Source organism: Pipistrellus hanaki, assembly GCF_964339955.1.
Source record: "Pipistrellus hanaki genome assembly, chromosome: 11".
In the NCBI taxonomy this organism is placed as follows: Eukaryota; Metazoa; Chordata; class Mammalia; order Chiroptera; family Vespertilionidae; genus Pipistrellus; species Pipistrellus hanaki.
Genome location: NC_140513.1, coordinates 44,662,542 through 44,689,654, shown reverse-complemented (window position 1 = coordinate 44,689,654; position 27,113 = coordinate 44,662,542). Strand labels below are relative to the sequence as shown.

The window sequence follows — 27,113 nt, the reverse complement described above, 5'->3', positions numbered from 1 at the left end:
TAAAGAGAGCAGGTCTTAGGTTGACAGCCTTCTGCAACCATTAGTCTCTTCCTAGGTTTTAATAAAAATCATTTGCTTTAATTATCTTCATGTTTATAGTCAGCCTCTACTTATGGAGAAAGATACTATTCCACCCTACTACACTTAGGGTGGAAATTTGAGCCAGTTTTTTTTAATGAGTTGGCTGAAAAAAAAAATTAGATAAAATAATAGTATACATGTCAACAACAAAAATTGTAGTGTTGCTAGCAAATAACAACACTCTTCCAGAACCTCTAGTCTTTATGATTTCTGCAATATGCTCCTTTGAGAGGAATTTGGGAGCCCACAGGAACTAAACTGCCATTGGGACTTTTAGGGAGGTAAGACATCAGCCAAACTACAGTGGCTTTTACTTATTTAAATTCTGGCACCACCTTCTGGAATAACAGGAAATTCTTGTCATTGATTATGATAACTTTGAGCTCTGAAAGGAAAGGAGAGTAGGACCATGTTTATGTATTACTTAGGAAAGAGGGCCTGTGCAGTATATTGCTGCAGCATCTTGGAAGTTCAGCAAACAGAGACATTGCGGACACCTTCCTGATCTGACGGGGCCGCCTGTGTCATCTGCAAGGTCCATTAGCTCTCGTTCTTACACCTGTGAAGGTATCCTTTGTGAGCACTCCGGAACACAGACTCACCTGCTGGAGTTCCCTCTGGCCAAGAGGTTGCTTCTTCGGGAATCAGCATAGTAATTGGTTAGTTATTAGCCGAATTTCAACTGAAAAGAAATTGAGTGGTCCCAGAACACACATTTACATTCTGTCCCTCCAGAAATAACACCGTAGATGTATCAGCATTACTACTGGCACAGATAGTATCATGCATCAAAAGGTTTATTGACAACGTTTTTCCATTTTAACATGTTTCATCATTTCCTCAGTTAGTCTTGCTAGTTTCCCTACTACCCTGTTTCCCCGAAAATAAGACAGTGTCTTATATTAATTTTTTCTCCCAAAGTTGTGCTAGGTCTTATTTTCAGGGAATGTCTTATCTTTCCATGCGCTAGGTCTTATTTTCGGAGGATGTCTTATTTTCGGGGAAACACGGTAAGAATTTAGCACTCAGCTCGTTGTTAGTGATGATGCACACCGTTTCCACAGCATCCCGAAGCAGAACATTCAACGTCCACATTCAGTGTAATCCGAAGTGCGAGGCGAGTCATGTCAGCCTCTCTCGGGGGCCTCGCTGGCTCTCACGGAGAGTAAGGTGGTGGGGACTGCTGAGCGGAGAGTTTCTCGTAGGCGGGCGGGGCATTGGGAACCTGGGAGGAGGAGAAAGGGAGAAAAGGGCCTTGGCCACAGAGCATGCTTCTGGGACAGCCATGAGGTAACATAACTCTACTTTTCCTCTGGACTGAGCCTTTAAGTGTCCACATCTAATTTCTATCCAACAAGGTACGTAATCGTAGTTAAATTTCACAAGCGTGTATGTTGAAACTTTGTTGGGGCAAGAGCAGAGAAAAATAGGGCTAAGGGCTTTTCCAAAATCTCAAAAACTTACATATTAGGCATCTCCTAAAGCTGTGCACACACTTCAGTAGCTGATAGCTCAGCTTTTGAAAATGCATTTTAATAAACACTGCCTTTATAATTATTCAAAGTGGGTGTATAGTTTTGGGGGGATACCTTATATACATAGAATATCCTTGTCAGTAGAAGTCCCAAACCCTAACTAATAAATTATTGAACCCTGTTTGCAAGCACTAAATACATTGCATTTTTACTGCAGGTAAAATTAATCTTAATATATTTCACTTAACCCCATATATCAAAATATCATTTCAACATGTAACCGATATAAAAATGATTAATGAGTTATCTATGTCCTTTCCTCATACTAGGTCTTTGAAATCTGGTATGTAGTAGATAGAGTGCATCTTAATCCAAACTGCTGTGTTTTAAGTGCTCAACAGCTACATGTGGCTAGTATGTACCCTAGTGGGTAGCACAGCTCTGTACAAATAATAACAGGTCCTTTATTTTCTCCCTTAAATATATCTATGTTCAGGACATAGACAAATACACTAAAAACGTAAGACAAAAGGATATTGTATCCAGAACCAAGTTCTTCCTCTGGATCCTACATGTAAAGCTCTCATTGTTGACCTGGAAAACGGGGGCATGAGAAAACACAGTCCAAGAACATTTCTGTGCTTCCCTTGTTTTTTACCTTTCTTATTTTTCATTATGGTAAAATAGACATAAAATTTACTATTTCAAAGTTTTAGGTGCACTGTTCAGTAGTATTAAATACATTTCACATTGTCCCTGCTTTTTAAATAGGAATAATTTTACTCATTTGAGTTAAAAGCAGCCATACAGGACAACACCAACATGCAGGATCTCAACCTACCACAGGTTCGTAATTGTTCTCTAGAAAAGGCAGCTTTCTATCCTGGTGACCGAGTCCCTCACGTGGACATCCTCCTGTAAAGGCACGCTGAATACCAACGTAACGGCTTTTGCCCTGAAATGTGAATTCATGAAGATCAGTGCGTGAGAAGAAATGATTGAGCCCATTAAATAAATGAGAAAGCAGGTGACATTTTAAGAATGGGTTTTCATCCTGGTAGTGCCATATACTGTGTTTCCCCTCTGAACTCCAGTTTTTGCATCTGTAACATGAAAATAACACCATCTACCTCTCAGATCTGCTGCAGAAGTTAACTAAAGGCAAAGCACCTAGTACAGTGCCTGATACCCAGTTGTCAATGACTTTTGTAAAAATATTTCTTCTTGATTTCAGAGAGGAAGGGAGGAAAAAGAGATAGAAACATCAATGATGAGATAGAATCATTGATAGGCTGCCTCTTACACATCCCCGCATTGGGGATCAAGCCCACAACTCAGCCATGTGCCCTGACCAGGAATCAAACCCGGTTCATAGGTCGATGCTTAACCACTGAGCCACATGCTCTGTGGCGGAGGGAGGCCATGCTCAATGACTATTTTTTAAAGGGAAGGAGAAAAAGAGTGAATCTAAAAAAAAAAAAAAAAAAAAGGCCAAACCAGTTTGGCTCAATGGATAGAGCGTCGGCTTGGGAACTGAAAGGTCCCGGGTTCGATTCCGGTCAAGGGCATGTACCTTGGTTGCGGGCATATCCCCAGTAGGGGGTGTGCAAAAGGCAGCTGATCGATGACTCTCATCGATGTTTCTAACTATCTCTCCCTTCCTCTCTGTACAAAATCAATAAAATATATTAAAAAATAAAATAAAATATTCTCTAAAAAAAAAATGCAAATGGAATAGATCAGAACTAGTGAGGCAGTAGCTGGTATGACAGTGAGGACACGCATATGATCACATGACAGCAGGGACACATTCTGCTTTTGCCTTTTGCAAAATGACAGCAAAATATCTCAAACACTCTGCATGCATGTACTGTGACAGAAACGCTGTGCTTGTGGCCGTGGCCCTGGGCTGCCAAGTCAAGTTGCAACAATGATGACAAGTCAGCCTATGGCTCAGCGATGCACCCTGAGTTATTGGGGGGAAGGTGGCTAAAAGCTTAGGGCTTCGCACAGGGTTAGAGGGTGATGCTCCTCACTCCTAAGATAGGATGGAAACCGTTTGTACAAGACAGAGACACAAACTAACGTAGAGACTGCAGGAGCGGTCCAGCCTGGTGAGGTGGAGTCCTTAATCGCGGATATTGTTGGCAGTTTGTGATAATAAAAAACAGACTATCCTTTAGTTGCTTTTATTATTGTTAAATTCTCTACAACAATGGTTCTCAAGCGTGAGCGTTCATTGGCATTCCCTGGAGGGCCTGCTACACACATTGCTGGGCCCACACCCAGAATTTCTGACTCAGGCAGCCTGGGATGAGGCCCACGAATTTGCATTTCTAATAAGTTCCCAGGAAATACTGCTGGGCCAGGACCACACCAAGAACCACAGCTCCACAAACAATGTATCTTCTTATTGCCTGTGTCTAGTGCAACTAGGCCATCCTCAGATACAGGACAGGAGCAGGCAGGTAATGGAGGGGGTCAGGTGAGGCCATAGGAAAGGAGGAAGTGTATGTCCCATCTGAAGGAGCAGCCAGTTTTCCCCAGATCTTTTGATTTTTTTAAAAATTTTTTAAAATATTTTATTGATTTTTTTTTTTTTTTTTTTTTTTTTTTTTTTTTTTTTTTTACAGAGAGGAAGAGAGAGGGATAGAGAGTTAGAAACATCGATGAGAGAGAGTCATTGATCAGCTGCCTCTTGCACACCCCCTACTGGGGATGTGCCCGCAACCAAGGTACATGCCTTTGACCAGAATCGAACCCGGGACCTTTCAGTCCGCAGGCCGACGCTCTATCCACTGAGCCAAACCGGTTTCGGCTGATTTTTTCTTTTTTTAAGAGAAACTAGATATCAAGATTTTTTATATAAAAGGTTACTTTCAATGTTAGCACCTAATTCAATTTTTAAACCTCTCTGTGAGCCAGATCCAGCCAGTGTGGTGTTAGCAGCATGCTCTGTGGCGGAGGGAGGCGGGGACGGGGAGGGTGTGCAGGGGATCTGCGGCTCTTCGGCTCCTCCGTGAGCAGAGGCAGACCACCCGGGTCTGTCTGCCAGGTTGCTTGAGAAAGGCATCCGGGCAGGTTTCCCAGGGAGGAGGAAGAGGAGGAGCATCAGATGGATGGGGCTGATACCAGCACAGTCTGCAGTCCTACACTCCAGCCTGAACAAGGACCCTAATCTTCTTTATATGTATTATTTTGCCTCTCTCTTTTTAATCTTAGCCCAAGGAACGAGGACATTTCCCCCCTAATTGATTTTTAATTTTATTTATTTTTTTTAAATATATTGTATTGATTTTTTTACAGAGAGGAAGGGAGAGAGATAGAGAGCTAGAAATGTCAATGAGAGAGAAACATCGACCAGCTGCCTCCTGCACACCCCCTACCGGGGGATGTGCCCGCAACCAAGGTACATGCCCTTGACCGGAATCGAACCTGGGACCTTTCAGTCCGCAGACCGACGCTCTACCACTGAGCCAAACTGGTTTCGGTGCCCCTCATTGATTTTTAGAGAGTGGAAGGAAGCGGGGAGGAAGAGAGGGAGAGAAACATCGATGTGCGAGAAACACATGGATTGCCTCCTCAAAGAGCCCCGACCTGCAGGGCGGGATCGAACCTGCAAGCCAGGTACGTGTGCCCTTGGCCGGGAATGGAACCCACGCCCCTCTGGTGTGGGGGCTGAGACTCTAACACCTGAACCAAGCCTGCCAGGGCTGTCTCTTTTTAATCAAAGGTTAAAGAAAAAATAATAATGTCAGACTTACCCAGATGCTTTCAGAAACGTGGGGAAAAAAGGAACACATGCCAGCTCCTTTTTTAAAGGGTTGTGTAATGTTGATATGAAGAGCAGACAGCAAGGACAGTGGAAAAAGAAGAGAAAATATAATCTAATCTTCCTTTGGAAAGTGTGTGCGAAAATCCTACATAAAACCTCAGCAAATTAAGGCAAAGGCCATGTGTCCGCTGTCAGAGCAAACTGCCTAACGTGCAGTGGCTTAAAGCAATCACCCACAAGGGCCCCAATGACATGAGCACACAAGGAGGCCCTGCTTTCCTCCCCAGATCCCAGAAAAGTAATATTCAATGTGTCTCGCTCTACTCAATAATTGCTTTTGTTCTTTTTCTTTGCTTTTCAGCTCTCTCACCTACCATGGTGTGCATATTAAAAACGAGGGTTCCTGGGTCTCGCCACCAGAGCTGGCCCCAGAATCTGCATTTCAGCAAGAACCCCCAGGGGTTGGCGTGCAGGAGCCCCTGGCCATGCTCGGAGGAACAGCACGGCCAGCGCTCGTTTGCTCCGGGCGGAACCAAAGAGCGGCCAAGTTCCTGGTTGGGTTGATGCCGGGGCAGAGGCCACGGAAGAGTAGTAAGAAGTACAATGTAGAGAAAGGACCGAGGATCAGAGCTAGAGGGGATCATGAGAATGTCACCCCATTGCCCAGAAATTCAGAGGAAGAAGGGGAAGCGGGGCCGCGGCTCTGGGTGGATCCCGACAGCCGGAGCTTGTCCAACCTTCAGGCTCCCGTATCCATTTCGCCGTCTGCAGTACCAGCAGCCGAGGAACAGCACCAGTCCCAGGATCACCGTCAGAACGCCAATCCCCACGATCCTGGCCCAAGAGACAGACAGACCCGTCCTGGTACTCCTTCCCCAGGGCCCACCTCCCAGAGGGAAGCCAGGGCGGGATAAGGCTCTGACAGATGCTACAGGCCAGCCCCTGACTTCATAGATCATGCAGCCGAAACCCACCACAACTCATCAGCAGCTCCACCACCTCAGGGGCTACTCCCTGAGCACCAGTCTGTGCCAGGCCCCCCACATATGGGCTTTTAGTCCACCTTCATGGCAATCTCTGAGGTAGGTAGGATGTTCATTTTGCAGCGGACACCCCAAGACTTCAGGCTGGTAACGTGCCTCAGGCTGCACGCAGGTAAGTGGCAGGGCCAGCTTTCACAGCGACTGGCCCCATACACGCCGCGCTCATGTCTAGAATTGGGGCAGACCCAGCCCCCCTCGCCTGGCCCGGTGCTCTGCCCGACCCCCTTCCTGGAATGAAGCTGCCCCGTGGAGCCAGCGGCAGCCCTGTGACCAAGGCAGCCGATCCCACTGCCAGGTCAGCGGGTAAGCCCGGGCACCAAGGCACAGAGGGAGCTCTGTTCCCGCCCTTTGCACACAGTCACGTTACACTCACACCCCCAGGGGCTGACCGAGAGCGGAATCACCAGCCCATGCCACACACCCCAGGAAAAGCCACTCCCAGCCGGGCTGAGCCTCAGCGTGTCACCCCAATCCGTAGAGGGGTCGCCTGAGGTGTGCGAAAGTGCAGATCCTGCCCCCTCCACCCCCGCCCCAATCAGCCTCTGGGGTGGCAGCACCTAGGACACCTCATCTCTTCAAGCTCCTGCGACTTGCGCCCTCGCACCTGGGAGAACCCCTCTCCTGAGGCCTCACAGCGATGGGGTCTGTTGAGTCATCCTGCAGAAGCTGAAGCAGCATCCTACTTAATAACCACGTGCAGCGGGGCCCCCAGAGAGTGTCCTGTGGCTCTGGGGACAATTTTCCCGACACTGGCCCACCTCACCCCAATGGCCAGGAGGGTCATTAGGAAACCCCGCGGGGCCTTGGGGAGATGTGCCCACTCTGTCTGGCTGGGCCTGCTCATTCAGGCCAGGAGAGATTTGTCTACAGCTCTTTCCCAAGGGCCCGCGGGCTCGCAGGAAGCTGCCGCAGGCCGCTGAGGAGACGGTTCCCGGCCTGTCCTGTGGGAATGCCCCCTCCGAGGGCGGGCGCCCCTCCTGCCACCTCACCCAGCCTCGCCCAGCGCCCCTGCAGCCCGAGTTCCCATGACGGCACTTGCCCCGGTGAAATCCGTCCTCGTGCCTAACTCTCCCACGAGATCACAAGACTTTTTTCAAGGGAAGAAGAGCATCTTGGGCGGGTTATACCAGCGTTTTTCAACCGCTGTTCCGCGGCACACTAGTGTTGCCTGGTGTGCCGTAGGTGCAGACAAGACAAGAATTTTATAATTTTTCACTATTTTGTTTACTTAATATTTCATAATAAAGTAATTATAAAATACTTTCTGTGTTTATTTGATTCCTATTCAAGAGAATTACTTTATATATAGTCAATATAGGCACAGAGTTAAATTTTTTAACATTTTCTAATGGTGGTGTGCCTCGTGATTTTTTTCATGAAACAAGTGTGCCTTTGCCCAAAAAAGGTTGAAAAACACTGGGTTATACAATGCTTAGCTCTCAGAAACGCCTCACAGGTTCAAAACACCAAACGCCTTTCCAGAGGACAGTCCTGGCGCGAAGGGTCTGCCGGCCAGGTCCGCCCTGGAGAAGCTGCAGGTGGAATCACGTACCTGCCCTTCGTCCTCACTTGCTCTGTGGCCACTCACCTTCGTTCTGCCTGCAGACCCCCTCCCTGACCCGGAGAGGCGTGGACAGAACGTGGCTCGAGGGAAGAGATGACTTGCTTCAAGACATGTTTTTTTCGGCCTGGAAACCCACAGCAAAGGCTGCAGAGCCCAGAATGCAGGCCAAAATGGCCAGATCCAACTTTGTACCATTCCTGCCACCTTGCCCGTTCGGCCTCAGAGAGCTAGTGTGAGCCCCTTGTTGGGACCTCAGGTCTCCTCGCTTCATTGCAAAAACCCTTTTACTCTCGGGAGAAAGAAGCACTGCAGAGATTCATGGACAGGCGGTGCCGGGGGAACGCAGAAGCGTGTTAGCCAAGGTTTTGCACTTACTCTTTAGCGGTGATGTAGGAGTGGCCGTGCCCTCTCCTGGGGTACCCGTAGGCACTCTGGGCCTCTTCACCAGGCATCTTCCCTGGGGACCACAGGACACCTAACAGCAGAGGCACACAGGCGTCATGTAACACATCCAGAGCATCCCCCTCCTCCTCTCACAAAGACCCCACCGACACTCCCGCTAGGGGGCCGGGAGCCAGCGGGACCGGGGCTCTTTGTGAGAGAACGTGAGCCTGCCTCTGTCCTTGCTGCCGAGTGGAAATGGCTCAGGTTCCTAACGCCTTCCTTCCACCAACTGGAAATTAAGCTCAAAGAAGAAACAAAAGCAAAATGCTTTCAAATTAAATTACTATTTTTTGGGGGGGGGAGGGGTGTTCTTCATTTGCCTTCAGTTTGACTCTGTGTAACACACTGCAGAGAAACAAGCAAAACACAGTTCTGTTATTCCCGTTCCTTGGCCCGAGGAATTGATATAACTTTATATCAATCCCTGGACACATAGGAGGCTATGACGGCCTAGTGTGTGTGGCCATGCACAGCACCCTCCCAGCCCACTTTTCAACAAAGAAAACCACCCCAGCAGGTGCCTGGTCCACATTCACCCCACAATTTCTGCTTCTCCCTTGTTCAAGTCCCATGACTGGGATTTAAAGTGTGTGTGTGTGGGTATGTGGGTGTGGGTGTGTGTGTGTGTGTGTGTGTGTGATGCCTGTGTATGTGAGGGTTCCATTCCATCGAAATTTTAGATAAATAAAAATAATCTCTTTAATAAAAAAATATATCTCGTGCAGTGAAAGGGACATATTATACTAATAAATGAGCCACAGTTAATCATTTTTAGAGTATTGTTTTTTTCTGAAATTCAAATGCAACTAGCATTTAATCTATAATACAAATTTAATCTATAATACAAACAGACAAAGTTTAATCTATAATACAAACAGACAAAAAGCTCCAGAACGGCAGTGGGCGTGATTAAAGTGTGCTTGTTAAAACCCAGCAGCGGTTTCTCTTCTCCCCTTGCCATTATGTATTTTCCTCTCCTCTTATTGTTCTCATGAATTTCAAAGGTCTGGTCCCCACAGAATTATATTAATGAGCCTGCTCGGAACAGCAGGAGAGAAGTGGGAGGCAGAGTGGGGGATCCACCACATGACCCCTTCCATGGGGGCATTGCCGGTATAATGAGCCCTTCCCAGTGGTAAAGGAGAAATTACAGCTGAACTCGCTCGCTGATCAGCTCAGGGGAGTGAGGTAGGGGTGTGCCCCATGTTCAAAATCACAGACACGGCTCTCCATTCATCCTGGGTCAGCTTGGTTGGGTGGATCTCTGCCTCCAGTTCCGAGCCGTGAGGAAGGCGTAGGGACAGCCGTGGGAGAGGCGCGGGGACAGCAGTGCCCCCAGGAGAAGCAGCCCCTCCAGTGACAGACGCTGCTGCTCCCAGTGGGCTCTCCTGGGGCCTCGGCTCTGCTGCTTGGCAGCCTCCAGAGAGGAGACTTTGTGAACCTTCAGAAGTTGGAGAATTACGGACAGGGAGGAGGAATTCTGTGATGGCCAAGCATCAGGGAGGCGATGAGGGAGGATGGGGGTCCCCAGGCTACCGGCCCTGCTCTGCGGGAACAGACCCCCCTGGGCATGAGAAGGCGATGCTCTTACCTTCTGGATGGGGTCGTCCTCCGACTGCAGCTGCCGTGTGTGAGGACTGCCTCTCCTCTCCTCATCTCCCGCCCCCTCCCTGCGCCCACCCCCGGGTCCTGAGTCTCATGTTAGTCAGGAGTTTGGATTTCTGAGGGGGTCATCTGTGATTGCTTAATTGGCGTGAATGAAACCAACTTCATTCCTCCCCTCAAAATGTCAGGGCTCACTATGGCTTCTGTTTCCCTCGGCCCAGGGTTTCGCGCTGGGGAAGCCACTTATTTTCAACGCTGGTAGGGCCCTAGCTCTTCTGTAGGGCCGCAGGTTAAAATACAGGATGCTAGTTGCATTTGAATTTCAGAAAAAAACAAAACAAAACAATAATTTCAGTACTCTAAAAATGATGAACTGTGGCTCGTACACTAGTATAAATATGTCCCTTTCACTGCACGAGATATATCTTTTACTAAAGAGATGTATTTATTTATCTAACATTTCAATGGAACAGGGCCCCTCACATCCTCTCTCATGGAGCCTCCAAGGCTTGAAGAGCCTTCAGGCTTAGACCTAGAGACCGTCTCTAGGCCCACCCCCTTCTGGCCCAGAAGAGGACATAGAAGATCCTAAACCTTCCTAAGCTGAGCTCCCTGGTTTCTTTGTGATGTTCTCAGAGATAACTGCCCCGCCCCCAGGGAGAAGCAGATAAAAATGTCTCTTTGAAGGCAGATCTAACTGAGAGCAGGGCTGATTGGACCAGGGACACTACGTTCTACCCTGATTATCAAACGTGCCGATGCCAGAAGCATTTCCGTGGGACGGACAGCCACCTCTGCTCACCAGCTCTCCACAAACCAGACAAAACACCGCCAGCACCAGGCAGCCTGAGCCTTCTCACGCCTGAGCACGTAGACTAAATGGCCGCTCCGTCCTCCTTCCTAACACAGGAGGGCCTCACGCCTGCCAAACCCTGTGGGTTTCCAGGGAACGTTTGGGATTGTCCTGTGCGAGGACACACTCAGCTGCAGCATCCTGGGTAATCATCGCCGGGAACGGCAAGGGGGAGGCAGGACAGAAGGAGGGGTGTCCCTCCCGTTAGGGGAGACAGGGAAAGCCTTTCTGGGAAGGAGGGGAAGCGTAAATGGAGAATTGAGACCTACATGAGGAGGAGTCGGCCACAGGAAGACGGAGGGAGATTTCAGACGGAGAGAAGCAGCAGTGCGAAGGCCCCGAGGCGGAATAATAGAACGTGACGTGGCCTGGGTTCCCGGGGCTGAGGCTGATTCAGGAGATTTTGCTCGAACGTCCGGAAGGGAGCAAGCTCTTGGTGTCCAAGGATTAGGGGAAAGCAGTTTCCAGCTGAGCCTTGGGGCAAGGCCCAGTAACTCTCACCAAGGCCCGTGGCAAGTACTGTTCTGAGCCAAGAAGCCACAGGTCTGTGTGAACCTGGGCCCTACAGCTGGGCCCCTGGATGCCTGGCAGCAAGACCAATGAGGAGGGAGGTGCTGAGCTGGGTCTCAGGGGAAGGGGAAGCTTCCAGTCTCAGTCCATCCCCCTGGTGCCGGCTGCTAACTCAGGGGCCTTGAGTGCCCGGGCAGTGTTCCAGCATGGAGACCGCAGAGCAGCTGGCATGACCCCCTTCCCCCCAGAGGGGGGTACAGGCCCAGACCCAGCACACTGGGGACACGGTGACCTGTCTGGGACATACTCTCCAGGGCCTCTGCTCTTTGGAGTTCAGCAAGAAAGTCCCGGTCAGGCTGTACAAGGATTCTCTTTGGGCCTTGCAGTGGTTCGCAGCTTCTGGGGTACCCAGTCCTGTCAGGGCTAGGTGCCCAGGATTGGCCGGTGTGGCTTCTTCGAATAGGGTTCCCAAGGAACCTCAGCCTGAAAACCCTACCACATCCTGTTTCCTGGAAGTGCCCCCCAAGTTCCCTTTGGCTCAGCTCCTCGTCACTCTCCTTGGCCTGGCCTGGCCTGGCCTGGGACCCAGGCTCTATTCTAGGACCAAGCCAGGCCAGGCCCTACCTGCCCTCACCCCGCACACTTCCCAGTGACGTGTGACAGCACAGCCCCTCCCCTTCCCCGCCCCCCAGGCTGACAGCAGGGGCCCTAGAGTCCCACCTGCCTGCGCATCATCTCTTCAATCTGTGTCACTTTGGGCAAATCATAAATCCCTTGGGGCCTCATTGCCGGCATCTCTTTTTAGAGCTTTTAATAAAAGCATCGACTCCCAAGGTTAGGGGTGTGAGTGCAAAGAGGTCATGCTCACCCCGTGTTGACACAGTGTCTGGTACAGAGTAACTTTTGCCACATGGTGTGAAGGAGGCTGCCTGACCCATGACCCCTTTGGCCCAGCTCCACCTCCCAGGTCCCAGCTCCTGGGTCAGAGCTTGTGCCAAGTCACACCTGGCCGGCCACTCACTGGCGCTCTGCTGCCACCTGGTGGCACCACAAGCCCACCTGAGGAAGCCGCTGTAAGGGCGGGGCACTGATTGCAGACTATGCCTCTTTGATCTTTTCAAAACCACCTGCTCACAGTGCTCTGGGGCCAGGACCCACGGCACTCATCTTCCTTGGGACTTAGACCCTTCTTCAGTGCTGGTCACTGTCCTTAGATCGTCATAGCCTCCGTTCTGTCCCGAGAAGCCCAGGCCAGGCCCACTGCCCTCACTCTCCCCACTCCCAGTGACTCCCCCTTCTCCATCCCCAATACCCCCTCCCCCATCCCCCCACCGGGGGCTCTGGAGTCCAAACTGCCTGCAGTTCCTCTTTTCAATCTGTGTGTCTCTGGGGTGTGAGTGTCAGGGTGTCCCAAGGAGGCGTGCAGGAGGCCAAAGGTGGTGAGGGATTATAAATGCATTATTACTGTATCACCAGATGGGCTGAGCCCCCAAATGACGGCAACCCCCAGCGATGGGAATTCAGAGATCTTAAAGGACTCCAGGCGGGCTTTTCTAGGCAGGCGGAGAATTCTCTGGGCCCGTGGCCGGCAAAACTGCGGCTCGCAAGCCACATGCGGCTCTTTGGCCCCTTGAGTGTGGCTCTTCCACAAAATACCACGGCCTGGGCGAGTCTATTTTGAAGAAGTGGCGTTAGAAGAAGTTTACGTTGAAAACATTTGGCTCTCAAAAGAAATTACAGCTGTTGTGCTGTTGCTATTTGGCTCTGTTGACTAGTGAGTTTGCCGACCGCTGCTCTGGGCGGTCAGGGCCCTGGGAGTCCTGGGAAGGTCGGCAGAGGAAGGATAATGCTCTCAGCAAGTGGAATGTGAGCGAAGCGAAAGGGAATGTCCATTGTGAGGTGGCCTACAGGTCCGTTCCCAGGGGAGGGGGCATGGATTCAATTACTTGATCAGACCTAACAGTGAGTTCTCGCTCCTTCGCACACACCCCAACAGAAAATTCCAGAATGTGACAACCAACGAAGGACGTTGCTCTAAGTGGGGCTGATGCTGTGGCGGGAGACGTGGAGCACACAGAGCCGGCTGTGTAGGGGGCAGGGGGCAGAGGGGACAGGCAGGCACACCTGCGGCAGCTGCAGGGTTTCAGGCCACAGAATGGCCTGCAGCCCCAGCTCCCGTTACACCTGTGAGGTCTCGGGCACGTTACGTAACCTCTGAGCTTCAGCCTCGCCTACAAAATGGCAATAAGTAACAATTCCAAAATTGCTGTGAACATTAGATGAGAAATATCTAAAAGCACCCCGCACAGAGCTTGGCAAGTTGCTGGCGTCTGAGAAAAGCGGGTCCCACTGAGACTCTCCTGTCCACGTGCTGACAGCCTTGTGAGGGAGGGAGGGATGGGGGCTCATCCCCTCAACCCCCCTCAGCTGTGGCCTGAGCGGCTGTTCATCCCCGGAGCTCCCGCCTGGAGCCCAGGGGGGCGGGCGGAGCAGCTCCGAAGGTGGAGGCTGTGGTGCGATGGAGGCAGACAGACAGACAGACAGACAGAATGCAGCCTGTCCACCGGGGCGCCTACCAGGAAAGCCCAGCAGCCGGGGGGCACCTGGGGGACAACAGAGCCCCTCGTCCCTGAGGCACGTGAGCCAGCGTGGCTTCTGCTGCCTCGGCCTGGGCTCCCGGGAAGGAGCTGGGGGACACTCCGGTGGGAAAGTCGTCCCAGGAGGGCCAGCATCGCCCCCCCCCCCCCCACACACACACACACACAGCACAGAGGCTGCTCCCAGCCCCCACGCTGCTCCCTGGCAGAGAGGAGCCCCCGGAAGTCAGAGACGGACTCAGGCCGCCCGTGGCCGCTCCGGCCAGTGTCTGTGAAGGGGGGGGGGGGGGCCTGCAGAGCTGCGTTGGAAGGACTTCGGAGGTGGAACACAGTGAGGCGTCAACCTCGGTGCCCACGGGGATGCCCCCCGGATTCCTGCCCAGGAAACAGCGGGAGCATTGTGGCACCTGTTGGGGCCGGAGGCACCGCAGAGGGTTCTCGGAGGAAGAGGCTTCCTTGGCCTCTGGGAAGGTAAGCAGGGCTCACGGCGTGAGGTGGAGGGGCAGTCCGGCCAGGACTTGGGGTGAGAGGGGAAGGTGACTCCCGGTGGGCGAGGGCTCAGAGGCGCCCCACGGCCTGGCAGGTTTGGGGGACGGCCAACAGCTCTGTCCGGGCTGAGCTCGGAGTCCCGGAAAGAAAGTTCAGACTCCAGAGGCCTGGGCCTGAGTCTCCGGGCACCAGGGGTCCTGCCGAGGCTGTCGGACCTCCCCGCGGCCTGTGCTGAGTCTCAGAAAGGCTTTTAAGGGGGGGAAACATGGGGCTGACCAGGCTTGGGGTCATGAAAGTATCTTCCTCCCGGTGGCTGCCAGGCTTACACGTGAGCTTGTGTGAGAAAACGTTCTGTAAACGGCACCTCGTACGGGCAGGCGCTCTGGGCGCTGGGCTGGGGGCGTGGGGCGCTGGGCAGGAGGCAGCCTGGGCTTCGGGTTCTGGTCCGAAGGCTGGCCACCGCGAGGACTGCTTGTGTGTCCTAAACTACCCAAGACACCCAGCCGCCTCGGTTTCTCCGCCTGCAGGTCGGGAACTCGTTACCCGCATCTCGGGGAGGCTGGGGGCGAGGGTTCGTGTGCCTGGCATGGCGTCAGCTCTTGTGTGGGGCTCTCTGGTTGCTAGCAACAGAAACGCAACTCAGGCTGCTTAAGGATATAAGGGAGGTTCCGAAGGTCCCCACAGAACTAACAAACAAACAAAAAAAAAAACCAACCCAAAAAACAGAAAAAAAACCCCGGAGTCCGAGCAGAGCAGGTCTGAAGCAGGAATAGGACTGAGCAGGCCTGTGGACACAGGTAGAAGGAATTAACGGGTGATCTTTCAGTTGTTGCCGTTAGAACGTAATCAGCTCTAACCAGGTCCATCCTTGTTCGTCTGCGAACGATCATCAGATTCCTCGGAGAATCTTGTTTGGGCGGCGTGGGCCGCGTGCCAAGCCCCTGCTCAGGCACGGAGCGGTCTGGGCGGGGTGCGGGAGTGTGGGGTTTAACACTCGCTCCAGGACGGCGGAACGGGGAGGGAGACGTTTTCAGAGGGAGTAAGAAGGGAGGGAGGCAAGAGAGACGAAGACAGAGCCATCCTCTATCACAGTGTTTCCCAACCTTCTCTCACGATGAGAATCACCTGGTGGAGTTGTTAAAACACAGATTCCTGAATCCCAACTAAGAAGTGCTAAGCTAGAATTTTTGAGAACATATAGGTAAAATTGCATACCTAACTTAGTGCTCTGTATATAAAATCTGTCTTAGAGCACTAGTTAAGTATACAATTTTATCTATATGTTCCCAAAAATTCTAGCTTAGCACTTCTTAGTTGGGATTCAGGAATCTGTGTTTTAACAACTCCACCAGGTGATTCTCATCATGAGAGAAGGTTGGGAAACACTGCAGTCTATCATGCAGGGGTCTTCAAACTACAGCCTGCGGGCCACATGCGGCCCGCAGAGGAGTCTGATCCTGCCCGCCAGGTTTTTTGGGCAGTGAGCGCAGCCGAGGTGTTACAGTAGGAATTAGTAGTTCATATAGTCCGGCCCTCCAGCTCTCTGAGGGACCGTGATCTGGCCCCCACTTTAAAAAGTTTGAGGACCCCTGCATGGCGTTCGGCAAGTGGGGGCCGGCAAGTTACATGGGGCTCACAGGCGAGGCCCGTGGTCGGCGAACTGCGGCTCCCGAGCCACATGTGGCTCTTTGGCTCCTTGAGCGTGGCCCTTCCACAAAGTACCACAGCCTGGGCGAGTCTATGTTGAAGGAGTGGCGTTAGAAGAAGTTTAAGTTTAAAAAATATGGCTCTCAGAAGAAATGTCAGCCGTTGTATTGTAGATATTTGGCTCGGTGGACTAACGAGTTTGCCGACCACTGGGCTAGGCTTCCTCCCTGAGCAGCCTCCCTGGTCCGTGCTGCTTTCTGAGAGAAGAGCCTGCAGGCACCTGTGTTCCCTTTGAACCCTGGGGAGAGCCCTGGCTTCTCCAGCTCCTGGTGTTTGCATCCCTCGGCTTGTAGATGCATCACTCCAGTCTCTGCCTCGGTTGTCCCACGTCTGTCTTCTCTCTGTCTGTCTTCTCTGCGTCTGTCTTCACAGGGGGTTGACCTCACTCTGTGTGTCTGTGGCTCCTTATAAGGACACCAGTCGTATCAGATTAAAGACTCACCCTGCCGAAACCGGTTTGGCTCAGTGGATAGAGCGTTGGCCTGTGGACTGAAAGGTCCCAGGTTCTATTCCAGTCAAGGGCATGTACCTTGGTTGTGGGCACATCCCCAGTAGGGGGTGTGCAAGAGGCAGGTGGTCAATGTTTCTCTCATTGATGTTTCTAACTCTCTATCCCTCTCCCTTCCTCTCTGTAAAAAAATCAATAAAATATATTAAAAACAAACAAAACAACAACAACAACAACAAAAAACAACAGACAGGAGGCCCCATCTGCTTTAACAAGTCCTCCAGGTGATGCTCACACACGCGAACGTTGGAGAACTGTTGGTTTTGTTCGGTGATTTGGCCCAGGCAGCAGTGAGGCTGATGAGGAGAAGCCCTAGAAAAGCCCATCCCAGCTCTGGAGCCTCCCACAGCTTCCCAGGAGCCGTCTGAGCAGCCCAGGCCTGGACCGCCCCTTCCCTAAGGCTGGGGTGTCCCTCACGCTGCCTCCCCCCCCCCCCCCCCCCCCGCAGCCCTCGGGCCAGTCCGTCGGGCATGGTGACACACTCGGTGTTGGGCCAGGTGTGGTTTGCTAGACCGTGTCTTGGTGGGAACTTTCTCGGCCTCACAATCTGGGGGTCGTAGCTCTACGGACAGGGGCCCGCCTGCCCGCCCTCCCACCAGACCTCACCCAGCCCTGCCTGCTGCCCTCTGTGGGACGGCAGGCTGGCTCCGTGAGTTGTAGGTGTTAAGTCCGCTCCTCCGAGGGCAGAGGCAGAGACACAGAGAGGCCCGCCCGGTCACACAAAGTCTGTTGCAAAGCCCGGCCCAGAGCCCGGGGTCCCTGTCGCCTCCAAAAAGTTCTTCCCACTCGTGGTGCAGGTCCCACGCTGGCCGTGCATTTGCTGGTGTCCTGACACGCTCAGGCCAGTGACGGACGTGCTGGTTCTAGACTAAGCAGCACCACCATCTTTGACGGGAAACAATGGAGCAAGAGGCTGTCTTTTTGGCACCAGAACCGGTGGCAGGAGGGACCAGCTCTGAGGGCAGAGAGTGTCTGAGGGTGAACCCAGCAGGGCCGCCATGGTCCCTTCCCCACCCCCAACTCCCCATGACAGCCTGTGTCCTCTGACCCCATCTGAGTTCTCCTGAGCATGGCACTTGGAAGATTTACTCTCCCCTGGAATCTCCCTGTCTGTGGCCAACAGAGCACAGACAGAGAGAGGAAAGTCATGAATGCTGTATCCTCTCGTCTCTCCTCCCCCCCCCCCCACACACACACACACACACTCACACACTCACACACTCACACAGGCTGCTTCAAGCAGGAAAGGAAGGGACAGATGGCGACAGACGGGCTGCAGCATCTGGTCCAGGGTTGGTGCAGCGCCCCCTGTGGGCGTCTGGAAAGTCCAGCACCTCCGTGCCCAGGGGGCCTGGTGGCTGCTGGCTCCTCGCCTCAAAGTTGATGATGCTTCCTGTGATCAAAGGCCTTCCTCCCTCCCTCACGTGGTCTCTCTCTCGCTTTTTTCTTTCCTCCGGCCTCCCTGAGAGCTAAACACCCAACTTCTGGACAGGAAGCTGTGTCCTGGGCTTGTGTGGGCTTCCTCTTCTCCTCTCCCCGCACAGGGAGTGGCAGGCCTGGGCGCCCCTCGTCCCGGCCGGGCCAAGTGACCGCACAGGCGCCCAGGAAGGATCCCGCCTCCCCTTCTCCCTGAGGGAACCATGAGTCTGAGTCACTGAGAGGTCTCCCCTCCTCCCTCCTCCCTCCTCCCTCCTCCCCCCTCCTCCCCCCTCCCCCCTCCCCCCTCCCCCCTCCCCCCGTCACAACGGCTAATGTGAAAGCACACCACATGGGGACTGTGTGTGAGTGTGTGTGTGGGGGGGTGTTAACTTTGGGAATCTGAAATTTTACCTTCATTTATTCCTTTTCTAACACTCTTCCTTCCTTTAGATCTGAATCTCCTACCTTTATCACTCTCCTTCTCTCTGAAGCACTTCTTTTTTTTTTTAAATATATATTTTATTGAATTTTTACAGAGAGGAAGAGAGAGGGATAGAGAGTTAGAAACATCGATGAGAGAGAAACATCGATCAGCTGCCTCTTGCACACCCCCTACTGGGGATGTGACCGCAACCAAGGTATATGCCCTTGACCGGAATCAAACCTGGGACCTTTCAGTCCGCAGACCGACGCTCTATCCACTGAGCCAAACCGGTTTTGGCTGAAGAATTTCTTTTAACATTCTGTGCCAGGTCTACTGACAACACATCCAATGTCTGTTTGTTGGAGAAAGTAATTTTTCCTTCCCCTCTGCAGGATCATTTCACAGACACAGAATTCTATGTTGGTTTTTCTGTTCTCAACACTTTAAACGTGTCGCTCCACCCTCCTCCTGCTGTCACGGCTTCTGAGAAGACAAATGTCATTCCTTTCTTTGCCCCTCTATCTGGAAGGTGTCCCCGCCCTCCCCGGCTTCTTTCGAGATTTTTTTTCTTAATCTTCTATATTCTGCAGTCTGCATATGACATATGCCTAGGTATAGGGTTTTTTATGTGCTTTCTGTTTGGTTGGTTTGGGTCAGGTTTTTATCCGTTGTTTGTTTGTTTGTTGCATTTATCCGGCTTGATGTTATTCTTTGAGCTTCCCAATTCTGTTGTTAATTTGCGGAAATTCTCAGTCATATTTCTTCAAATATTTCTTTTGTTCCCTTTCTCTCTTTCTTCTCCTTCTGGCGATACTTTTAAGAACAACATCAGAGGTCTTTTTCCCTTTACAATGTTGCACTGATGGATGAGTGACTCTGTGTCCAACATGAAAAGCACTGTTAGACGTACAAGCAGCATTCCAGCCTCTGCTGCCCACACACAGGCGGCCTCCCCGTCGGCCTTCGCCCGCCAAATGCAGTGAGCACCTGGGGTGGGGGGACCCCAATTCCCCCAAGAAGACAGGGTTAAACTTGTCTCCAAGTCCAGTGGCTGGCCGTGTGCGGAACCAGCCCCTCCCCAGGTGTCAGTGCTCTCCTGCTTCTGCCCGTGCCCTCCACGCCTGCTGCCCAGATTCCTCCTCCTCACGTCGCTTCCGAAGCAAAGACAAGCTCCTTCCGTGGTTCTCACCGGCCAGAGCACTCCTGCTGGCAGGGTTTAGGAGCAAAGGACGCTGATGTCTGCCACTTAGTAAAAAAAAAATGTGCCAAAAGTAAGAGGGGTTGGTGGATGAATACAAGAACACACGGATGATTGCACGGGGAATATGTTTAGTAGGAGGTAACTGGAACACGGAGGTAGTGGGTATGTGAGTGACGGCTGTTGGATGTTTTCCGCTCCCCTGTATGGTTGAAAATGTTCACGATCCAATTTGGGGCCCGGGGGAGTCCAGTGTACCAAGCATCTTAGGATGTTTGTGACCGGAATGAAACTGGAAGGGGTTGGAAAGAAGGTGTCCCAAGGCACCCAGCCTTCTGGAGACGTGCTCCTTCTGTTCCCGTCCCTCTTTCTGTTCCCTCACAGAAAATCTGTGAAAACCAACAGAATGCTGCCCTTCTCCTAGCAGGGTAGCTCTGTCCACCCCATGAGGCCCTCTGGAGCCCCACTCGCTGCTTTTGGTAGAATCACTAAGGAAACACAATGCTTTGCCTGAAAGGCACCTCAGAGCAGTCTTCTCCGTCTCCTGTGGAAATCATAAGGTATTTGTCTTCCTCCAGCTGACTCATTTCACTCAGCATAATACCCTGTGTCAACCCTCCTCCGTAAGCCACCTCAGCTCTGAATTGGACCCACCTGCCCAGAGCAGAACCAGACTTCTCCTAAGTCTCGCCTCCGCTTCTCTCTAGAACACTGGACAGCACAGGAGCATGGGATTTACACTCTCCTCACTTTCATGGAACAGTTAGACCTTGGCCAAGTCTAAGACATCCCGGGACCTGTACCTCAAACCATCTGTCCTGTTTCAACGGGATCTACATCAGTTTTCGAGGGCTGCTGGAACAGGTTACCATACACTTGGGGGCTTCACACAACAGAAACGTATTCTCTCTCAGGTCTGGAGGCCAAAAGTCCAAAACCAGTTTTGTTGGGTTGAAATCAAAGTTGTTGGCAAAGCTACCCTCCTACCGGAGGCTCCAGGGAACAGTCCCTCCCCTGCCTCTTCCATCCTCTGGTGGCTGCCAGCATCCTTTGGCTTGTGGCTTCTCCACTCCCATATCTGCCTCTGTGACCACACTACCTTGTCTTCTGTCTGCAGTCTGATCTCCCTTGCCTCCCTCTTACATGGATATTCCTGATTGCATTTAGGGGCCTCCTAGGTAATCCATGATAATCTATCCATCTCAAAACCCTTCATTTCACACATCTATAGGCACCGTTTTTACACATATGGTTAAGATTCATATGTTCCAGGAACTAGGACTAGGATATCTTTGGGGGCAATGGTTTAGCTACCACAAGACTGTATACATTCATTATTATTATTATTATTATTATTATTATTATTACCTATGAGGCAAGTATTATTATCCCCACACTACAGATGAGAAACTGAGGCTCAGAGAACTCATTCTAAGGTTATATAGTTACCAGAGAAGTAGATCATGTGTTGAACTCAGTCTCGTGGCCTTGAACTTAGCATCCTTGACTTACACAGGATGAATTTGCGCCAGTAGCCCTTAATAAAGGATTATCGTTAACAAATGCTATAGTCAGACTGGTATGGTTACCATTGGGCCTTCGTGATACCTCCTTCATCTTCGCTTCTCCTCACTGTGTCTTAGAGTCCTGGAATTGAAAAACATTTCAATATAGGTCTTTCAGAGAGCTATTGGGCTTGACTCACCATTCTTTTTTATTTTTTTTCAATTACAGTTTATATTCAGTATTACTTTGTATTAGTTTCAGGTGTATAGCATAGGGGTTAAACAAGCATCTACTTTACAAATTGGTCCACCCAGTATTTCAAGTATCCACCTGCCATCATACAGTTATTATAATATTATTGACTAGATTCTCTATGCTGTACTTTACATCCCCATGACTGTTTTGTAAGTACCAATTGGTACTTCTTAATTCCTTCTCCTTTTTCACCCAGTCCCTCCAGTCTGTTCTCTGTATCTATGAGTCTGTTTGTTTCTTCATATTGTTCTTTAGAGTCCACATATAAGTGAAATCAAATGGTATTCGTCTTTCTCTGACTGACTTATTTCAATTAGCATAGGTACATCTATGCTGTCACAGATGGTAACATTTCACTTTTTATAGCCAAATAGTATGCCACTTTATGTATGTACTACCACGTTTTTACCCATTCATCTATTGATGGGCACTTGAGTTGCTTCCATATCTTAGCTATGGTAAATATGCTGCAATGAACATAGGGTGCATATATTCCTTTGAATTCGTGTTTTGAGTTTCTTTGAATATATACCCAGAAGTAGGACCACTGGGTTGTAAGGTAATTTTACTTTTTACTTTTTTAGGACCTTTAATACTGTTTCCATCGTTGCACCAATCTGTATTTCCACCAATGGTGCAAAAGGGTTTCCTTTTCTTTATATCCTCACCATCTCTGTTTGTTGATTATTGATGATTGGTGTAAACTAATATCTCAGTGTGGTTTTAATTTGCATTTCTCTGATAGTGACATTGAGCATCTTTTCATATGTCTATTAGCCATCTGTGTGTCCTTTTAGAAAAAGTTTTCTATTCAGGTTTTCTGTCCATTTATAAATTGGGTTTTTTGTTTTTTTTTGGTATTGAATTGTATGAGTTCTTTATAACTTTTGGATATTAACCCTTTATCAGATGTATCATTGATGAATATTCTCTTTCATTCAGTAGATTGTATTTTCCTTTTGTTGATGGTTTCCTTTGCTATGCAAAAATATTTTAGTTTGATATAGTCGCCTTTGCTTATTTTTTTAATTTTGTTTCCCTCGCCCCAGGCGATATATCAGAAAAAACATCGCAACAAAAATTCCAAGATTTTACTGCTTACGTTTTCTTGGAGTATTATGGTTTTTGAGCCTTACATTTAAGCTTTTAATTCATTTAGAGTTTATTCTTGTAAGTGATGTAAGGTTTCTTTTTTTATATAATGTTTTGTTATTTTGTATGTAACTGTTCCATTTTCGCAACACCATTTATTGAATAGACTGCTTTAATCCCATTGTATGTTCTTACTTTGTTTGTCAAATATTAATTGACCATGTATGCATGGGTATTTTTTTTTCCTGAGTTCTCTATTCTGTTCCATCCATCTGTTTTTATGCCAGTGCCATGCTGTTTTTATTACTATAGCCTTGTAGTAAAGTTTGATAACAGGTAGTGTAATGCTTCCAATGTTTTTTTGTTTGTTTTTCCCCCCTCAAGATTGCTGTGGCTACTTGGGGTCTTTTGTGTGATTCCATAGAAAACTTCTAATTATTTGCTCTAGTCTTGTGAAAAACTTCATTGGCATTTTGAAAGGAATTGCATTAAATCTATAGATTGCTTTGAGTAGTATGGACATTTTAATGATGTTAATTCTTTCTACCCATGAACATGGTATATGCTTCCATTTATCCATATTTTCTTCAATTTCTTTTTTCATTATCTTATAATTTTCTAAGTACAGGTTAAATTTAATTTTAGGTATTTTATTTTGTTTTACTTCTGATGCAATTGTAAATGAGATTGTTTTCTTAGTTTCGTTTTCTGATAATTATTGCTGTATGAAAATGCAACAGATTTCTGAATGCTTATTTTGTATCCTCCCACTTTACTGAATTAATTTCCCAGTTCTAGTAGTTTTTTAGTGGAATCTTTAGGGTTCTCTATATACAATATTACACTTCTGTAAGTAATAACAGTTTTACTTCTTCCTTTCCAATTTGGAGGCCTTTTATTTATTCTCTGATTGGTGTAGCTAGGACTTCCAGTACTATGTTGAATGAGAGTGGTGGACGTGAACCTCTCTGTCTTGTTTCTAAACTTAAGGAAAATGCTTTTAGTTTTTCTTTATTGAGTAAGATGTTGGCTGTGGGTTTGTCATATATGGCATTTAGTATTTCCACTATTTCCTCTATTTCCACTTTGCTGAGAGTTTTTTATCATAAATGGGCCCTAGATTTTATCAAATGCTTTTCTGAATCTATTGATATAATCATATGATTTTTATCCTTCATTTTGTTTATGTGGTATATCATGTTAATTGATTTGCACATATAGTACCAATCTTGCATCCAAGAGATTAAACAAACACACTATTGATCATGGTGTATGTCTGCTAAATTCAGTTTTCTAATATTTTGCTGAGGATTTTTCCATCTATGCTCATCAGGGATATTGACCTATAATTTCCTTTCTTTGAAGTGTCTTTTCTTGGCTTTGAAAATAGAATAATGTTGGCCTCATTAAATGAGCTTGGGAGTCTTTTCTCCTTTTCAAATTTTTGGAGTACATTGAGAATAATAGATGTTATTATTTTTTTTTTTTTGAATGCTTGGTAAAATTTACCTGTAAAGCCATTGAGTCCAAGACTTTTGTTTGTTGGAAGTTCTTGTTTTTATTACTGCTCGATTTTGTTAGTTGTAATGGGTCTGTTCGGGCTTTCTGTTCATGTGTTGTTTTTTTCAGATTCAATTTTGGAAGATTACATGTTTCTAGGAATATGTTTGTCCAGATTGTGCAATTTTTTAGCATTTAGTTGTTAATAATATATATATATATATATATATATATATATATATATATATATATATATATATTTTACAATCTTTTGTATTTCTGTGGTGTCAGGTTGTGTTTTTTTTTTTAAATATATTTTATTGATTTTTTACAGAGAGGAAGAGAGAGGGATAGAGTGTTAGAAACATTGATGAGAGAGAAACATCAATCAGATGTCTGTTGCACAACCCCCACTGGGGATGTGCCCGCCACCAAGGTACATGCCCTTGACTGGAATCAAACCCAGGAACTTTCAGTCCCTAGGCCGATGCTTTATCCATTGAGCCAAACCGGTTTCGGCTTCGGTGTCAGTTTTATTTCTTCTCTTTCATATCTGGTTTTATTTATTTGAGTCCATTTTATTCCTGATGGATCAGGTTAAAGGCTTATCATCTTGTTAATCTCTTCAAAAGAACCAGCTCTTGGTTTTATTGATCTCCTGTATTATTTTTTTAGACTCTATTTGTTTATTTCTTCTCTGTTCTTTATTATTTCATTTCTTCTACTCACTTGGGGCTTTGTTTGTTGCTCTTTTTCTAGTTCCTTTAGGTGTAAGGCTGAATTGTTTGTTTTAGATTTTTTAGGTAGGTCTGCAATGCTATGAAAGCAGTCTTCTTAGTGCTGCTTTGGCTGTGTCCCACCGATTTTGTGTTCTTGTGTGTTCATTTTTCTCAAGGTATCTTTTGGTTTCTTTCTTAACATCATTGGTAGCCCAGGCATTGTTTAGTGACATGTTATTTAGCCTCCATGCGTTTGTGTGTTTTTTAGTTTTTCTCTTATAATTGATTTCTAAGTTTCATACCATGTGGTTAGAGAAGATGCTTGATATGATTTCAGGCTTATTACATTTGTTGAGACTTGTTTTGTGGCCCAACATCTGGTTTATCCTAGAAAACGCTCCTTGTGCACTTGAAAAGAATGTTTATTTGGCTGCTTTGGAGAGAAATTCTCTGAAAACATCAATTAAATCCATCTGGTCTAATGTGTCAGTGACAGTGCTGTTTTTTATTTTCTGACTGGAAGATCTAGCCATGGATGTCAATAGGGTGTTAAAATTCACAGCTACGGCTGTATTACTGTCAGTTCCTGCCTTTATGTCCATCAAGATTTGCTTTAAATATTTATGTGCTCCTACTGATACTTTGGGTGCATAGATGTTCACAAGGGTTGTATCTCTTGTTGGATTGATTCCTTTAGCATTGTGTAATGTCTTCCTTTGACTCTTATTTCAGCTTTGTTTTAAAGTCTATTTTGTCTGATACAAGTATTGCTCCTTCAACCTTTTTTTCCCATTTGCATGAAATACCTTTTTCCCCCCAATCTTTTACTTTCAGTTTGAAATACCTTTTTTCATCCTTTTACCTCATTCTGAGCTAGCTGTGATTGGTGGGGCGTCGCTCTGGGGTGGTGCTGGGGCCTGTGTCCCACTTGGGGGAAGCTGAGTGTTGTTTTGTTGGCACCAGGTCCATGGTACCATTTCTTTGTAAATGGCCATTGTGCATCCTGGCAGCGCCTGCGATTGAGAGTCTGCCCCCGGTGGTCAATATGCATCATAGCGACCAGTTAGACTGTCAGAGGGACACTTAGCATATTAGCCTTTTATATATATATATGTCTTATTTCTTATTCATCCAGTTACCCTGTGTCTTTTGATTTACATTTAAAGTGATTTTTAAAATATATATATATATATATATATATATTTGTTTGTTTGTTTTGTTTTTTTCTTTTTTCTTTTCTTGATTTCAGAGAGGAAGGGAGAGGGAGAAAGAGCTAGAAACACAATGATGAGAGAGAATCGAGAGAATCATTTATCAGCTGCCTCCTGCATGCCCCCTATTGAAGATTGAGCCTACAATCCAGGCATGTGTCCTGGACCAGAATCAAACCCAGGGCCCTTTAGTTCACAGGCTGATGCTCTATCCACTGAGCCAAAGCTAAAGCTAAACTGGCCAGAGCTAAAGTGATTTTTGATAGGCACGTATTTCTTGCCATTTTACGCTTTATAACCATGTTCCTGGTTTTATTTTCTTTCTTCTCCTTAAAGAATTTTCTTTAACATTTTCTGTAATACTGGCTTGGTGATAATTAACTCCTTTAGCTTTTAAATGTCTGGGAAGCTCTTTATTTCTCCTTTAATTTTAAACGATAACCTTGCTGAGTAGAATAGTCTTGGTTGTAGGTCCTTGCTTTTAATCACTCTAAATATTTTGTGCCAATCCCTTGTGGCCTGAAATGTTTCTGTTGAGAAATCAACTGACAGCCTTATGGAAGCTCCCTTTTAGGTAACTGTCTTTCTCTTGCTGCTTTTAAGGTTCTATCTTTTTTTTTTCCCCTTCAATTTTTTATTTGTTTTCATCTTTTTTCTTTATTGTGCCTGAACTGAGATATTATATATGTATCCTTATCCCCCCATTGCCCCCCCTCCCTGCTCATGCCCTCCCTCCCTGGTGTCTGTGTCCATTGGTTAGGCTTATACGCATGCATACAAGTCCTTTGGTTGATCTCTCCCCTTTACCCCCACCCTCTCCTACCTTCCCTCTGAGGCTTGACAGTCTGATCAATGCTTCTCTGTCTCTGCATCTGTTTTTGTTCATCAGTTTATGTTGTTCATTATATTCCACAAATGAGGGGGTTTATGTGATATTTATCTTTCTCTGACTGACTTATTTTGCTTAGCATAATGCTCTCCAGGTCTATCCGTGCTGAGGGAAATGATAGGAGTTCCTTTTTATAGCAGTGTAATATTCTATTGTGTAAATGTGCCACAGTTTTTTAATCTACTCATAAGATTCTATTTTTTTTTATTTTTGTCTTTAACTTTTGCCATTGTAATTTTGATGTGTCTC

General features: G+C 48.0%; 1 protein-coding gene across 2 annotated transcripts in view; it reads right to left on the bottom strand.

The window, feature by feature from the left end:
* Nucleotides 1–758: 758 nt before the first annotated feature.
* MLANA (melan-A) overlaps nucleotides 759–27,113 on the bottom strand; it is a 39,814-nt gene continuing 13,459 nt past the window's right edge. The window contains exons 2-5 of one of the 2 annotated variants that reach the window (XM_084899610.1): nucleotides 8,314–8,413; nucleotides 6,069–6,165; nucleotides 2,398–2,511; nucleotides 759–1,306 (exon numbers count right to left, since the gene is read on the bottom strand). In XM_084899610.1, the coding sequence (XP_084755736.1) occupies nucleotides 1,238–1,306; nucleotides 2,398–2,511; nucleotides 6,069–6,165; nucleotides 8,314–8,390 (357 nt within the window). In that variant the 5' untranslated portion in view covers nucleotides 8,391–8,413 and the 3' untranslated portion in view covers nucleotides 759–1,237. The remainder of the gene's footprint in view (nucleotides 1,307–2,397; nucleotides 2,512–6,068; nucleotides 6,166–8,313; nucleotides 8,414–27,113) is intronic. The other variant, XM_084899611.1, reaches the window with a different exon arrangement.